The 17670-nt window shown below is 40.1% G+C and overlaps 2 protein-coding genes across 3 annotated transcripts in view; both read right to left on the bottom strand.

Moving 5' to 3' along the window:
• slc17a7a (solute carrier family 17 member 7a) overlaps positions 1-4551 on the bottom strand; it is a 48165-nt gene extending 43614 nt beyond the window's left edge. Inside the window, exon 1 of the mRNA XM_061885077.1 lies at positions 4404-4551. Within this exon, the coding sequence (XP_061741061.1) occupies positions 4404-4465 (62 nt within the window). The 5' untranslated portion in view covers positions 4466-4551. The remainder of the gene's footprint in view (positions 1-4403) is intronic.
• A 4958-nt stretch (positions 4552-9509) lies between these two features.
• slc6a16a (solute carrier family 6 member 16a) overlaps positions 9510-17670 on the bottom strand; it is a 36360-nt gene continuing 28199 nt past the window's right edge. For both annotated transcript variants that reach the window (XM_061884144.1, XM_061884143.1), the window contains 4 exons: positions 17150-17351; positions 16918-17077; positions 16675-16837; positions 9510-10720 (listed from right to left, as the gene is read on the bottom strand). In XM_061884144.1, coding sequence (XP_061740128.1) covers positions 10382-10720; positions 16675-16837; positions 16918-17077; positions 17150-17351 — 864 coding nt within the window. In that variant the 3' untranslated portion in view covers positions 9510-10381. The remainder of the gene's footprint in view (positions 10721-16674; positions 16838-16917; positions 17078-17149; positions 17352-17670) is intronic.

Below are 17670 nucleotides of genomic sequence, written 5' to 3' on the forward strand. Positions count from 1 at the left end.
ATTGTTTTTGATAGGGAAGGGATATGCGATTCCCAACGCTATTTCTTCATTAACGCTCAAAATAGCTCGGGAATCTCTGTGAGATTGTTACTATTTTGATCATATCTTTTTACTTGCAAACTTTGGAAGTCCTTTGGTGTCATAAATCAGATATGTATGGCGTGGCGCAGTGGGAGAGTGGCCGTGCGCAACCCGAGGATCCCTGGTTCAAATCCCACCTAGTACCAACCTCGTCACGTCCGTTGTGTCCTGAGCAAGACACTTCACCTTTGCTCCTGATGGGTGCTGGTTAGCGCCTTGCATGGCAGCTCCTTCCATCAGTGTGTGAATGTGTGTGTGAATGGGTAAATGTGGAAGTAGTGTCAAAAGCGCTTTGAGTACCTTGAAGGTAGAAAAGCGCTATACAAATACAACCCATTTATCATTTATCATTTAATAGCTGCAATAAAGACACAACTTGTTTTTCCATTATATTAGTAGTTTAAAATATGCACAAAAGTATTTTTTTTTACGATTAATGGTGATTTATTAAAATGCAAAAGTGTGCATTCAATTGTGCATTCAAGTACAAAATTATCCTGTATGATATTCTGACAATACAATTGCACACGTGTCAAAATGTTGTGTTTTTTTAAGTTAATTCAAACAATGCAGGGAAGTAACTTACTGCGATTAATCGTAATTTATCAAAATGCAAAAGTGTGATTAATCTGATTAAAACGTTGTGCATTCAAGGAAAAACATTTTTACGGTATGACATTCTGACAATAAAATTGTATCCATCCATTTCCTACGGCTTGTCCCTTTTAGGGTCGCGAGCGGTGTTGGAGCCAATGTCAGCTGCATTCGGGCGTAAGGCGGGGTACACCCTGGACAAGTGTATTTATGTCCAAATATTGGGGTCTTTTCAAAGGCCTACTGAAACCCACTACTACCCACCACGCAGTCTGATAGTTTATATATCAATGATGAAATATTAACACTGCAACACATGCCAATACGGCCTTTTTAGTTTACTAAATTGCAATTTTAAATTTCCCGGGACTTTTTTCTTGAAAACATCGCGTAATGATGACGTGTACGCGTGTCGTCACGGGCTGTTATGAATATGAGCGCTGCGCACACACGCAGCTAAAAGTCGTCTGCTTTAACGGCATAATTACACAGTATTTGGGACATCTGTGTTGCTGAATCTTTTGCAATTTGTTCAATTAATATTGGAGAAGTGAAAGTAGAAAGACGGCGTTGGGAAGCTTTAGCCTTTAGCCACACAAACACACGGTGATTCCTTGTTTAAAATTCACGGAGATGAAACTTTAGTATGGATCACAGTGGACATGGATCCCGACCGAATGTCAACCAGCAGGTTTCGGTGAGAAAATTGTGGTTAAAAAGTCGCCTCTTACCGGATATCAGCTGAGCGTGTGCCTCCCGTACAGCTGCCGTCGACTTCCCCGAGACACTGCGCGTCAACACCCGGCCGCGGACGTGCACTTCCGACTATCAGGTACTGTTAAACTCACTAAAACACTAGCAACACAATAGAAAGATAAGGGATTTCCCAGAATGTCTCTAAAAACATCAGAATCCGTCTCAATGCAACGCGATTGCAATCGTGTTATTTATATATTTATTTTTACTTCTTTTTTTGTAGTCCGTCAATATCAATATCCTCAAACACGAATCTTTCCTCCTCGCTCAAATTAATGGGGAAATTGTCGTTTTCTTGGTCTGAATAGCTGTTTTTGTTGCAGGCTCCCATTAAAATCAATGTGAATATATGAGGAGCCATCAACATGTGACGTCATCGTCTGCGACTTCCGGTAGAGACAGGGCTTTTCTCCAGATTCGAACTTTATCGTGGATGTTCTCTCCTAAATCCTTTCAGCAAAAATATGGCAATATCGCAAAATGATCAAGTATGACACATAGAATGGACCTGCTATCCGTGTTTAAATAAAGAAATCTCAATTCAGTAGGCTTTTAAAGTTAATTTAAACCATGCAACTTACTACGAATAATCACAATTATTAAAAATGCAATAGTGTGATTAATCTGATTTAAAAAATTAACAGTCGCCCCTCGCCACATTGCACTCCTAATGTTGGGGCTTCAACATATGCAGATTAAACAATTTTTTTTCAAGATAATATTCTACAACATATCTGGTCTAAAATACAAAGCTTACTAAAAATATTAACATTACAGTCGTATAGGCCAGTAGAGGAGACCAAACTAATCAGATCAGTATTGTGGCCACTGATTGGCTCGGCCTCAGGCAGCGTTACCATATTGGATTAAAAGAGTGTAAAGGTGACAAAATTGTCATTGCATGTCTAGAGGGCTCTCATATTGTTGAAAAATTTATTTAGACAGTTTTTTTATGCTTAAGTTATGAAAATATTAATTCATGATTAATGATTCGTACTTTGTGGCAATTAATTTATTGTGGTCATGTCCGTAACCAATTCACAACAATAAACGGGGAACTACTGTAATTGTTTGACAGGCCAAGTTTAGATTTGTATTTCTCTTTAGAAAGCGCAGTTGTATATATCACCATGCTGCATGTCCTCTCATTTAATATTTCACGTTTCAATGCGTCATTTTTCCAGATATGAGTATATTGTGAAAGAGAAGCTATCAAAACGTTATCAACTAGTCGAAGCCTTAAGGAGCGGCAAACATGATCAAAAAGTAATTAGCACATCCCACCATAATTTTTAATATTTTATCAAAGCCACTGTTCATCATAAATGAAAACGTAGCACTCTAGCGGATGCGAAATGGATTAAAAATGGATTACCTGCGACATTCTGCATCGCCTAACCTCTGCTCGGGGTGCCGCTTTTGTCATAGTACATCTATTTTCCCGGCGCCTATGAATGTGATAAGATCTGTTTATATTTTGTGTAAAAGGATTCCTATACCAGGCGATGATGTCATCTATGTAGAATGCATTTAACCTTACAGTGCTGCAGCTTGTGCTTACCTAGTGGAGTTTTAATATAGAAACAGGAGATGCATTCTGATGGAGAAAATCTTTAAATAATAAATGAACTTCTGCCTGCTTTCATCAGGAGGGATCACGCTTTTTGTCTGCGAGCTGGTGGAGATTGCTCTGACTAGTCGTGCAGCACCGGGGAGGCCCTCTTCCCAAGACACACCCAGATGCCAACATTTGGACCAACGCATGACGCCTTGCATGTGCATGTTTGCTAATCTGGAAGAGCGTGACGGGATGAAAGTTGTCTCAATGGATGGAGGGATGGAGGGATGAATGGACGGATGAGGAGGGAGTGGCCGGAGGACGTGACACGGGGCCGGATGGATGGATGGATGGAGCGAGTGGGAGGGAAGAGTTTAGGGATTTGCGTGGCTCGACAGCTGGACTGAAAAACAGGCTATTTCAGGACGGGATTTATACGTTTGCTTGCTACCTCAAATCCTAAGAGAACGCGAGCTTAAAGGAAAGGTTATCGCACCAGCCCGTATCACCGACTTTTATCTCAATTTTTTTTTAACTATGTTTGCATCTCATAATTCATATAGAAAAATATCATAGAAATGATTTATGAATATGGGGTTTGGATGGGGATCATACATTATTAACTCCTTTGTACTCCAATATTGTGCATACAAGCATTAATGCAGCATATTTTAATAATAATACCTCCGAAAACATGCACCTGGGGATAGGTTGATTGGCAACACTATATTGGCCCTAGTGTGTGACTGTGAGTGCGAATGTTGTCTATCTGTGTTGGCCCTGCGATGAGGTGGCGACTTGTCCAGGGTGTACCCCGCCTTCCGCCCGATTGTAGCTGAGATAGGCGCCAGCGCCCCCAAAGGGAATAAGCGGTAGGGAATGGATGGATGGATATGTTTGTTAGTGACTTTGTTTACAGTCATATCAATATGCTGCAGTTTAAAGAATAAATAATATACATTACTGAACGATCATAATAAAAAGAAGCGATTTTTGACTAACGAAAAATGAAATGTCTGTGATGAGGTGGCAAATTGTCCAGGGTTTATCCCGCCTTCCGCCGGAATGCAGCTGAGATAGGCTCCAGCGATCCCCCGCAACCCCAAAAGGGGCAAGCGGTAGAAATGGATGGATGGATGGAAAAATGAAATGCAAAGTGTCAAGTAAAGATATTTAATTTAAATATATTTTATCAACACTTTGAATGTTTTTTTCGACATATTAAACCATTTTTTTAATTTGGTGTCTTCTGTTAGCTTAGTATTTTCATGCTCTTTCGCCGCCATTTTAATTGACAAGGTACCAACTTTTACTGTTTGCGCGCCTCCCTCCGACAAAGTCGCGAGACAAAACGAGCGCGCAGGAAGTCCGTCTCGAAGTGATAATGAGAAGAAAAAAGGGGGGGAAACCATACCTGTTAATTCTGCCCAAAGTTTTGGCCGTGACCGCCTTGAACCTGTCGGGTCGGACCTCCATCCTTTTCGCTGCTGCTCGTCACCGGCCCGCGTGCTCTTCTCCCGCGTGAATGCGCACGCCGCGCCGTGCACGCGCGCCCGCGGGCTCCCGTGCGCCCCTGAGAGGTGAAGATCTTCACAGGCATGCTCTGGTGATTAATATACAGATATATATTTTTTTTAAATGTACAAATTAGCAGTGGATCATTTGGCACTAGACTGTTACTGCTTGATCCTGACCCGGATGACCACAATGTATCCCACTGGGCATCCTCCAGTTGTTACTGTATAAGCCAGTGTTTTTCAACCTTTCTTGAGCCAAGGCGCATTTTTTTTCATTGAAAATATCCAGAGGCACACCGAAATCATTAAAAAAACAAAACTCAGTTGACAGTAAAACGTTGTTGCAATTGTTGGATATGACTTTAAACCAGGGGTCTCAAACTCAATTTACCTGGGGGCCACTGGATGCAGAAACTGGGTGAGGCTGGGCCGCGATAAAAGATTTCTTAAAAAAAATCTAATATGCACTCTTTAATGAATTCACCTTCTTTGAATGGTTTTCCCGCCGTTGCAACATACTTCCCAAATCCCGCGATCTTTCCGTAAAACACCCGAATATCAATGCTACTCCCGACAATCTCCTGGGGCAATCATTCTACCGGTTTTCACCCGGACAACAATATTAAGGTCATGCCGTGATGGCACTGCCTCTAGCGTCCTCTACAACCTGCCGTCTCGTCCGCTTTTCCACCCGGGCTACAAAAGGGGGCGGGGTTGGGGGAGGGGAGGTATATTGTAGCCCGGAAGGGTTGGGACTGCATGGGATTCTGGGTATTTGTTCTGTTGTGTTTATGTTGTGTTACGGTGCAGATGTTCTACCAAAATGTGTTTGTCATTCTTGTTTGGTGTGGGTTCACAGTGTGGCGCATATTTGCAACAGTGCTAAAGTTGTTTATACGGCGACTCTCAGTGTGACCTGTATGGTTGTTGATCAACTATGTCTTGCAGTCACTTACTGCGTCTACAGAAGCCAAATACAATATGTTGCTGGGCTGGCACGCTGTTAGAACAGGTTGTAGAGGACGCTATAGGCAGTGCCCCCACGGTGCTCCCTTAATATTGTTTTTTGGGTGAAACTCGGGAGAATGATTACCCCTGGAGGGGCACTGGAAATTGTACGTCTCCCGGAAAGATCGAGGGTATACAAGTATGACGCTGTAACAAGCCATTCATATAAAACTTGCGGGCTGCACCAACATTAAATTTTCACATCAAGGTGCGGGCGGCAAAATAACGTCTCACGGGCCGCAATTGGCCTGCGGGCCGCGTGTTTGAGACCCCTGCCTTAAACCATAACCAAGCATGCATCAATATTGAGCTCTTGTCTCAAAGGTGTACTAGCATGAACTTTCACATCAGGCCATAACTTATTTTGAGTTTTTTGCTGTTTTCCTGTGTGTAGTATTTGAGTTCTTGTCTTGCGCTCCTATTCTGGTGGCTTTTTCCTCTTCTTTTTGGTATTTTCCCGTCGCAGTTTCATATCTTCCTTTGAGCAATACCTACCGCATCTCCTTTTTTTTAAGCAATCAAGAATATTTCAGTTGTTTTTGTCCTCCTTTGTCATGTCATGTTCGCCTGTACATTTGCTCCAAAGTAAGTCTTTGCTGTCGTCCAGCATTTTGTTTTTGTTTACTTTGCAGCCAGTTCAGTTTTAGTTTTGTTCTTAGCCTTCCCTATAAGCTTCAATGTCTTTTCTTAGCGGCACTCACCTTTTGTTTATGTTTGGTTTAAGCGTTAGACACCGTTTTACCTGTACGGTGCCTCCCGCTGTTTCTGACATCTTCAAAGCAATTAGCTACTAGCTGCCACCTACTGATTAAAAAATAGTTAAAGTACCAATGATTGACACACACACTAGGTGTGGTGAAATTATTCTCTGCATTTGACTCATCCCCCTTGATCAACCCCTGGGAGCAGTGGGCAGCAGCGGTGATTTAACCCCCAATTCCAACCTTTAATACTGAGTGCCAAGCAGGGAGGTAATGGGTCCCATTTTTTTATAGTCTTTGGTATGACTGATTTGAACTCCCAACCTACCGATCCCAGGGCGGACACTCTAACCACTAGGCAATGGTTATTGTCCCGAGCTCTACACTGTAAAAACTGTTGCCTAGATCTAACTCAATAAAAATAAGGCAACATTTTCCAACCACTTTTTGTAAGTTTAGTCAACTGATTGGTATTTTGAGTAAGGAGAACTTAATAATATGCATTTCGATTTATGCAAAAAATTAAGTTGCGTTTACAGAAAAAGCCAAGAAATTGAGTAACATCAATATATAAAAACATCAGCATATTTAATATAAATAATATCAATATACAAATATTTTTAACCCAAATAGGTGAAACTAGATCATCTCCCACGGTACACCAGACTGTATCTCACGGTACACTAGTGTGCTGCGGCACAGTGGTTGAAAAAGACTTGTATAAGCAACATAAGGGTTAACTAAATGTGAGCACAAATTAAATAAATAAAAAAGACATTATCTATGAGAATCATTTTATTATTAAATTTAACCCTGAGGGGAGAAAGTCTGACTTTTTTCCCCCCCCCTCCGTAATTTTTGTTTCCATGTTTTGGTCACTAAGATTTCTCCAAAAGGTTTTTATGTAAGATTTTAAAATGTCAATGTCCAATTATTCCACAGGTGTACACAATTAGTATTCAACAATACCCCGAAGTCTTTCATTTTCAAAGTCTTTTTAAAAACGTTTTTTGCTTACATTAATTAAACATCTTTAGCCCTAAACAAAAATACCAAACACTGTTTTTAATGTTAACACCATTAGTTTTTTTCTATTTTATACATGTCAAATTTACTGATCAAAATGCCTTCAAAAATGAACTGAAGGTTTATATAGAAATTGGAGGCAAAAATCTTGAGGATTTTTTATGTCCTGTTTGGCTTTGAAGATATTTAAAAAAATAATAATTGGCAGCATATTGCTGGCTAATAGTTGCATTACTTTTACAGCGATTTACTGGGAAATAAATTTGCAGCAACGTGCTGTTACTGCAAAGCTGTGATAGTTAATTACAATTAAATTACAACTAAAATTGTTATTAAAAAGGTTTATCAGCCTTCAATGGAAGTCGTTGCAATCAGACTACTGTGTGGCCGCAGGGGATGCCAAAATAAACAATTAAGACACAAAAAGAATGATCCACTCCAGGGGTGTCAAACTCATTTTAGATCATTGGCAACATGGAGAAAAATCTACTCCCAAGTTAGCTATACTGGTTAAATCATGGCACGAGAACTTAAAAATAGAGACAACTTAAGAATTTTTCTTTGTTTAAAAAAAGAACAAGCACATTTTGTGTTGTACAAATTATAATGTTTTATGTTTTTTTTTACACTTACATGTTGCAGTTAACAGTATTGTCGTTATTTATATTTTCTGAATACATTATGTGATAATGTTCATCAGTCAACTCTTTGGTGTTAATTTTCAATCTATCAAGATAAAAAAATTATTTCAAAATCAAATTACAGGATGTTTTTGATGTAGTTTGATCATTTTCCTCGACTGATGTACTGACATCATGTGGTTTATTTTGTATATCCATCCATTTTCTACCGCTTATTCCCTTTTGGGGTCGCGGGGGGCGCTGGCGCCTATCTCAGCTACAATCGGGCGGAAGGCGGGGTACACCCTGGACAAGTCGCCACCTCATCGCAGGGCCAACACAGATAAACAGACAATATTCACACTCACATTCACACACTAGGGCCAATTTAGTGTTGCCAATCAACCTATCCCCAGGTGCATGTCTTTGGAAGTGGGAGGAAGCCGGAGTACCCGGAGGGAACCCACGCATTCACGGGGAGAACATGCAAACTCCACGCAGAAAGATCCCGAGCCTGGATTTGAACCCAGGATTGCAAGACCTTCGTATTGTGAGGCAGACGCACTAACCCCTCTGCCACCGTGAAGAGCATAATCTACAAAAATACAAAGAACCGCTATTGCGACAGCCAGTGGCCATATAAAGAACAGCTGTTTCTTTCATTCAAAAATTTCATGTTCATTTTTATATTTAGCAAACTCATCCCATGGGCTGGATAAAACCTGTTCGCGGGCCTGAACCGGCCCTTGGGCCGTACATTTGACACCCCTGATCTACTCTGTCATTTCTCTCATGCGTGGGAACCAAATGTTCCCCAAATTCTCCGCTTACCCCCACTCTTTCCCAGCCTCCGAGCCAATCAACACGCAGAACACATGTAAACAAAGACGAACATTGGCAGAGAAAGCTGCACGCAACAATGATGCCTTCAAGGCCATGGAAAACCCCATCTGTTAAACAGATCAAAGTGGAACACAACATAACATGGGACCCAGTCCGTTACGATATAAATAATGTACAAAAAAATAAACAGAAAAATACTACCCAAAGTATACTATCAACTGATGACAAGAAAATGAAAGGAGATACAAACAAGTTAAAAATCACAAAAAAGATTACAAGTGCTACTTTTATTTGATTCTATATTTAAGTACAGTGTTTTATTTTCCTATATTCAAATATACAATTATGCTACAGTGGGCAAAAATAATAATTATACTTGTTAATGAATACTTGGGCCTACTACGCTACTATCGTGTTTTCTGAGGTGGCCACTTGGTGAAAAAAGTTTGAGAAGCACTGTTTTGAGTTTGAATTTACACTAACTTGCTGTGATGTTATGACTATTACAGTTAATTAATGTAAAATCTAAGAATATTGTCATTTGTTGTAGTATAGTATTTTATTGTGAAAAAATACAGTTTAATGATGTGAAAACCTAGTAATTTTTTACATTGTAGTGTTGCATGACAGATTACAAAAACAAAAAACCCCAAAAAACTTCCATTCCATTTTCTTTACTCGCTTATCCTTAGACCATGGACTGGTCACCAAACAATCATTCAGACTCACATTCAGGATGTGCACTTTTCTAACTAGAAAATAACCTTAAAATCTCAGGGCAGAAGAATTACCAGTCGAACGTAAATTCAATTTAAAGGCTGCCAGCAAGAACATTTAATAAAATCCTCAACAGCATCACTATCAACATGAGGTAAAATATAAGGAATACACATGTGAGTATATCTAAAAGGATGTCACGCACGCATTCTTTGTGATATAAAACTGCCACATAAGCAGGTGAGGGTCCATCAAAACTTTCCTGAAATCGAAAGTTAATTTAAAATAGGAGACAGTTCATGCATATTTTTTTCCCCCGGCAAATTCAAAAATCAGTTTCCAGGTGTTTTAACATGTGCTAAGGAGTCTCAAATACACCAAGGATTGAGAATCACAGCACATTTAACTGCCCTCTAAAACAAACTTGTTCAGGGCAGCCAGTTTTGGGTATAGTTACTGCTCACCCTGCAGGAGCAGTTAGATGCGACATGCAGGCGTTTCTACATTTCACCCTGAAAACTACAACCTGAGTTTGAGTTGTAGAATGGATTTCAATCTTTAAGCTTAGGAGCAGCAGACTGGGCTCCTCTTCACTCCCAACTAGGGTGTGGCACCTCAAGAGGAAGAGCTAAAATGTCCATGAAAAAGAGTGCGTCCAACTGCACTACAGCTCTGCTCAGCTCTTAAGCCTTGAGGGCGGTCTTAGTGTTACATCACGGCAGAGACACAAACATGTGTACAAAATGTGGACCTCACAAGCACAAAGACATTCAAATGAGGAGGACATTTTTCTACAAGCCATGTTTGTTTTTTTTAGAATGTAACAGCACACTTGCTAGTATTGCTACATGATTGCTGGTGTTATTCAATAAAACAGACTAAATGTGTCCTTCTTTGACCGTCCCATCCCTCGTTTAGGACCCACATTCAAAATGCTTTCAATCCTCTGAAAAGGCTCCCTCACACCCCGGTGTCCTGCTCCTCCTCTTCCTCCTGTTGGGACAAGAGGTGATAATGTTCGCTGCCCACCGGCAGGAAGGTCGTCCTGGAACGAATGCCATCTTCCTCGGGGGTAACTTGGTGGGAGTTGGATTCCAGCTGCTCGGCAGAGCTGCACTTGGTGTACAAGTCGCGGCGCACATCCTGACCGCCCGCCTCCTCGGCGTGGGTGTTGGGCAGCCAGCGGTGCTGCAGGGTGGCATGGATGTAGCCTATTGGCACCGGCAGGCTGGCAAAGAGTATAAGCAGCACGATCATTGCCAGCGCCCAGCTGGGATACTCCAACGTCATCTCAGAGCCCTGTGCAGATGAAGACAGACAAATAACAGGGAAATTAACTAAATACTTCCACTACCAGTACTAAATTAAAAATGTTGATACTCATTATGGACCTTTTTTATTTGAAATGCCCGGAAATTATACACCAAGACTTTTAAAAAAGTTAGCCTTTTTTATTAATGAAATACTGTTTTTTAAAACCCACTATATATTATTTTATATATAACCATATTATTTATCTATTAATTCGCTATTCAATTTTCCAATGGCACAATTTATTATTAATAATTAAATGTTTGATATTATTGTTCACAATAATAAAGAATTAACTAAAGTGGGCTTCACGGTGGCAGAGGGGTTAGTGCGTCTGCCTCACAATACAGAGGTCCTGCAGTCCTGGGTTCAAATCCAGGCTCGGGATCTTTCTGTGTGGAGTTTGCATGTTCTCCCCGTGAATGCGTGGGTTCCCTCCGGGTACTCCGGCTTCCTCCCACCTCCAAAGACATGCACCTGGGGATAGGTTGATTGGCAACACTAAATTGGCCCTAGTGTGTGAATGTGAGTGTGAATGTTGTCTGTCTATCTGTGTTGGCCCTGCGATGAGGTGGCGACTTGTCCAGGGTGTACCCCGCCTTCCGCCCGATTGTAGCTGAGATAGGCGCCAGCGCCCCCCGCGACCCCGAAAGGGAATAAGCGGTAGGAAATGGATGGATGGATGGATTAATGTATTTACATTTATTAAAATTTAACAAAACTTTGATTTATTCAATTCTAACATTATCAAGGATTAAAATTGATTTTTTGTCATTTCAGCATAACAGAAGGCAGAAAATGTATTTTTTAAGGTCCCAGATTTTTCCCAATGAGTACCAAAAGAACACTGTAATGTACATAATGATGTAAATACAATAGGATATAAATAGAGAAGGTCAGTGGTTCTCAAACTTTTTTCCACAAAGTACCACCTCAGAAAACACTTGGCTCTCCAAGTACCACCATTAAAATACAGTAGCTTAGTAGGCCTAAGTATTCAGCAAAAACAAGGCAGATGTTTTATTTAACAAGTAAAGTTTATATTTTTGGCAACTGAAACATTAAACACAGTTTGAACAGTAACACTGTATTTGGATATTTAATAAAGTGATACCACTAGATGGAGCCCTACCACAGTTTGAGAACCATTACAGTTTTTTATAAAAAGCATAGGTTAACAGAAATAGATTACCAATAGAGTAAATATAATAGCTTGTAGTGCTAATATTGTATTTTAGAGACTATAAGACCACTACTTTTTTCTCAAATTTTGAACACTGCAGCTTATACAAAGGTGCAGCTAATCTATGGATTGTTTTCCGCTAACTGCTAAATTGTGGAATGGAGTAAACAATGAAATTATATAATGTACTTAAATGATCGAATTAACTAAAGTGGGCTTCACGGTGGCAGAGGGGTTAGTGCGTCTGCCTCACAATACAGAGGTCCTGCAGTCCTGGGTTCAAATCCAGGCTCGGGATCTTTCTGTGTGGAGTTTGCATGTTCTCCCCGTGAATGCGTGGGTTCCCTCCGGGTACTCCGGCTTCCTCCCACCTCCAAAGACATGCACCTGGGGATAGGTTGATTGGCAACACTAAATTGGCCCTAGTGTGTGAATGTGAGTGTGAATGTTCTCTGTCTATCTGTGTTGGCCCTGCGATGAGGTGGCGACTTGTCCAGGGTGTACCCCGCCTTCCGCCCGATTGTAGCTGAGATAGGCGCCAGCGCCCCCCGCGACCCCGAAAGGGAATAAGCGGTAGGAAATGGATGGATGGATGGATTAATGTATTTACATTTATTAAAATTTAACAAAACTTTGATTTATTCAATTCTAACATTATCAAGGATTAAAATTGATTTTTTGTCATTTCAGCATAACAGAAGGCAGAAAATGTATTTTTTAAGGTCCCAGATTTTTCCCAATGAGTACCAAAAGAACACTGTAATGTACATAATGATGTAAATACAATAGGATATAAATAGAGAAGGTCAGTGGTTCTCAAACTTTTTTCCACAAAGTACCACCTCAGAAAACACTTGGCTCTCCAAGTACCACCATTAAAATACAGTAGCTTAGTAGGCCTAAGTATTCAGCAAAAACAAGGCAGATGTTTTATTTAACAAGTAAAGTTTATATTTTTGGCAACTGAAACATTAAACAGTTTGAACAGTAACACTGTATTTGGATATTTAATAAAGTGATACCACTAGATGGAGCCCTACCACAGTTTGAGAACCATTACAGTTTTTTATAAAAAGCATAGGTTAACAGAAATAGATTACCAATAGAGTAAATATAATAGCTTGTAGTGCTAATATTGTATTTTAGAGACTATAAGACCACTACTTTTTTCTCAAATTTTGAACACTGCAGCTTATACAAAGGTGCAGCTAATCTATGGATTGTTTTCCGCTAACTGCTAAATTGTGGAATGGAGTAAACAAAGAAATTATATAATGTACTTAAATGATCGACTTTAGGAAACTGAGCATACTCAAAATGTTTACAAAGTACAAATAAGAAGAATCCTGATAAACATTATCAATCTTATAAAACCTTATTCATCTAAAAGATGACTTTTCTGTTTTGTTTGATCAGCCGTTTGGAAACTATTAAAGGCCTACTGAAATGAGATGTTCTTATTTAAACGGGGATAGCAGGTCCATTCTATGAGTCATACTTGATCATTTCGCGATATTGCCATATTTTTGCTGAAAGAATTTAGTATAAATAAATAAATGGGTTGTACTTGTATAGCGCTTTTCTACCTTCAAGGTACTCAAAGCGCTTTGACACTACTTCCACATTTACCCATTCACACACACATTCACACACTGATGGAGGGAGCTGCCATGCAAGGCGCCAACCAGCACCAATTAGGAGCAAGGGTGAAGTGTCTTGCTCAGGACACAACGGACGTGACGAGGTTGGTACTAGGTGGGAATTGAACCAGGGACCCTCGGGTTGCGCACGGCCACTCTCCCACTGCGCCTGTTGTCTTTGTAGTATATTCAACTGAATATGGGTTGAAAATTATCCGCAAATCCAAGAGCTAGACGAAGTGGCTGGGGAGAGGGAAGTCTGGGTTTCCCTGCTTAGGCTGTTGCCCCCGCGACCCGACCTCGGATAAGCGGAAGAAGATGGATGGATGGATGGATGAGTATTCCATTTATATTTACATCCAACACAATTTCCCAACTCACATGGAAATGGGGCCTGTATTTATTTAAGACTTACCTGCCATTAAAATCTGCAGTGTTTGTTTTTTAAATCAATACAAGCTGTTTAAACAAAAAGTTATTTGACCGGTTATTTTTAAACATTTATTTCATACAAAAACTGTACAAAAAATAAACTGAACTGCGACCCTATTACAATAGTGCGCACCAAACCGTGAAGAAGCAGTACCCTTACACCCCTACAATACAGTATGTATTTTACATTACTATAGCTATGAAATATATAGTAGAGAACAGCAACGATAAAGTTCGCAACTTTTGGTCGCTAATAAAAAAGCCTTGCCTATACCGGAAGTAGCAGACGATGTGCGCATGACGTCACTGGTTGTAGAGCTCCTCACATCCGCACATTGTTTACAATCATGGCCACCAGCAGCTAGAGCGATTTGGACCGAGAAAGCGACAATTTCCCCATTAATTTGAGCGAGGATGAAAGATTTGTGGATGAGGACAGTGAGAGTGAAGGACTAGAAGAAGAAGAAAAAAAAAAGGACGAGGGCAGTGGGAGCGATTCAGATGTTATTAGACACATTTACTAGGATAATTCTGGAAAATCCCTTATATGATTATTGTGTTACTAGTGTTTTAGTGAGATTATATAGTCTTACCTGAAAGTCAGAGGGGTGTGGTGACCGCCAGTGTCTCTGAGGGAAGCCACAGAGGAGCCAAGAAAGTCGCAGCTGCCTCTTTGACAGCTGCAGGAGGACGCAAGCTCCGCTCATGTTTACGGTAAGAGCCGACTTATTACCACGATTTCCTCACCAAAACCTGCCGGTTGACGTGGTAAAGAACCATGTTCGCTTGACCGCTCTGTTCCATAATAAAACTTCGAAACAAAAAAGGAAACACCGGTTGTGTTTGTGTTGCTACAGCCGGCTGCAATACACTGCTTTCCACCAACATCTTTCTTCTTTGTAGTCTCCATTATTAATTGAACAAATTGCAAAAGATTCAGCAACACAGATTTCCAGAATACTGTGTAATTATGCGAGAAAAACAGACTACTTTTAGCCATGAGCGGTGCTGGAAGAACATGTCCGCTACCACCGGTGACGTCACGCGCACGCGTCATCATTCCGCGACGTTTTCAACAGGATACTTCGCGGCAAATTTAAAATTGTAATTTAGTAAACTAAACCGGCCGTATTGGCATGTGTTGCAATGTTAAGATTTCATCATCGCATATAAACTATCAGACTACGTGGTCGGTAGTAGTGGGTTTCAGTAGGCCTTTAAGGTATGTAAATAAACGTTTACAAAATCATTCTATGTAAATATCTCATTTCACAACATACCTGTATATATCTGTAGCTTGTAGCCCGGTGCAGTTAATATATGAAAAAAAAAATGTTTCTTCTAAGATTTAGAAGGTGTGGCTTATATATCGGAAAATACAGTAGATAATAAAAAAAATACGGCAAACCAAACCACGTAGACGCTCTATTTTAATTTTTTTGCTGCTTGGCTGAGAGAAAACACATAGTTCTACATTTTGTGTGGACCGGCGTTAACATTACAACGTTTACGTTTTAAAAAGGGTTTCACAGTATACTACAGATGTACAATGAATGCACTCATGTTTGTATCAATTTTAAGATTGAGACGATTATTCTTATTTACTAAAAGTTGATTTTCTATTGTGTCCTACAAAAAAAATGAACAGAAACACTCAAATTAAATCCAAAACAAACATCCATCCATTATTTTCTACCGATTATCCCATTCGGGTTTGCGGGGAGGCTGGAGCCTATCTCAGCTACAATGGACAAGTCGCCACCTCATCGCAGAGTTTAACTTTAATGTCACCCTATAAGATGTATAAAGAATTAGGGGTGTCCCGATACAACAACTGGTATTTCACTTCCGATAAAACACTGATAATTGAACTTTGATTATTGGCCGATAGCGATAATAGACGGATACGATATCAGCAAGAATCCCACCATATATTTATTTTGTAGTGTGGAATGTTAGAAAATGCTTTATCAAGTGAAATTAATCAGACACCAATACTAGGCTTTAAAACACTAACTTTATGTTATGACAAAATAATACTTTTAAAAGAGAGTGTAATTTGTTTTTTGGTGACACCTAGTGGTCAGAATAATTAATTAAGTTAAGGGCATGACGCAAAAAGTTGAATGATGCAGACACGTTCGTTGCTGGATACTTTACAATACGCTTTTGCATTGTAGACTTTGTATCTGTACGTAATAAGCAAATATAATAATTTTATACTTGTTTGTATGCAAATTGTTGGGGTTTAAGACTGCAATATTGTTCAATTAAGAAAACTTGTATGTTTGTCTAGCTTGTAAGCTTAGTGGTTGTGTATTTGTAAAGCCCCTAGAAGCCTTTAGCGTACCATGTTTTGTTGTTTACCTTTTGGAAATTACTTCACAAAACTCCAAGTAAAGACCAACCTTGTGTCCTTATTGGAGGGCATTTAGGAGGGCTGTTTAGCTTTGCACAAGTAAACAAGCCGCAGGACAGCTTGTATCTGAGATTTTAGAAGCAAGCCAATATCCTCCGATACTTGTTTTTTACTGATATCAAACAGATATCAATATTCCCCTATAGAGAATGCCTACAAGGGTGTTTGGATGTTAGTTTGGTAATATTTTGCTCTGCAGTGGAGTCTTCTGACATCTAAGACCTCTACAGGTTGGGGCGTGACAGTAAAAATTAAATTACCATCTTACCGTGCTTTGATTCCAGGCTGTGTATGTGGGCCTTTTAAAGACCATTCTTAACAAACTGGCAGTCAAAAGTCCGATCATGGCCAGCAAGCACACATACTTCCAAAGATATTTGTATACCACTGGAGGGCGCCATTTAAGCATGTCTTCAATATCATCCAGAAAACTGCAAGCAAAAAAGACACAAAAAATATGTTGAATCCAGGTTTAATAACTGTCATGGACAATAGTATGTGAAGGTCTTACCGATCTGTACCATAGACCCAGGATACACTGATGGTTTCGAAAATGACAACGATGATCAGCGGCAGCGTGGCGGAGTAATCGTCAAACATGGCCACAAAATAGTTGCCTGAGCGCTGAGTGAATAGAAGTCCTATCAGGAAGCCCAGAGCGCAGCTGCACACTGATAAACAAACATGGAAGAGAAATGTACAAATAATGTGGAGATTGCTATGAAACCTGGTTGGCGTTTTACCTGTGAGCAAAGTGCGGTGGCGTCCCAGCAGCTTGAAATTGTCCATGAGAGGTGTAAGGATTCCCTGCATGGTCCCAAACATGGTGCTGAGGCCCAGGTTGAGCAGCATTAGGAAAAACAAGGTAGACCAAAAAGGGCTGGCTGGGAAGAGAGCCATCACCTCAGTGAACGCTATGAAGGCCAGTCCTGTCCCCTCCACTCCCTGAGCACCGACATAAACAAGACACGGAACATGACGACTTTGTTTATATCTTGACTGACTGACAAGAACTGGAAACTAAAATATGATACATTTTGAATAACTTTGGCATCTACACTACATGGCATGTTTTATATTGCAGTGAGTAGAATTGGGAGTTGTTTATCATATTTTTCCATAGCAAAATGAGCGCACAGTAAAACTAAACTCAGAACTGAAAGAACATTGAAATAATTAAATCTAAGAACTTACTAAGTACTTATTTACTAACATTAATAAGTACTTATTTTGTGTTGTTCCAATCTATCTTAGCGCTTAGCAT

The sequence above is a fragment of the Nerophis ophidion genome, linkage group LG23, assembly GCF_033978795.1.
Source record: "Nerophis ophidion isolate RoL-2023_Sa linkage group LG23, RoL_Noph_v1.0, whole genome shotgun sequence".
NCBI lineage: Eukaryota > Metazoa > Chordata > Actinopteri > Syngnathiformes > Syngnathidae > Nerophis > Nerophis ophidion.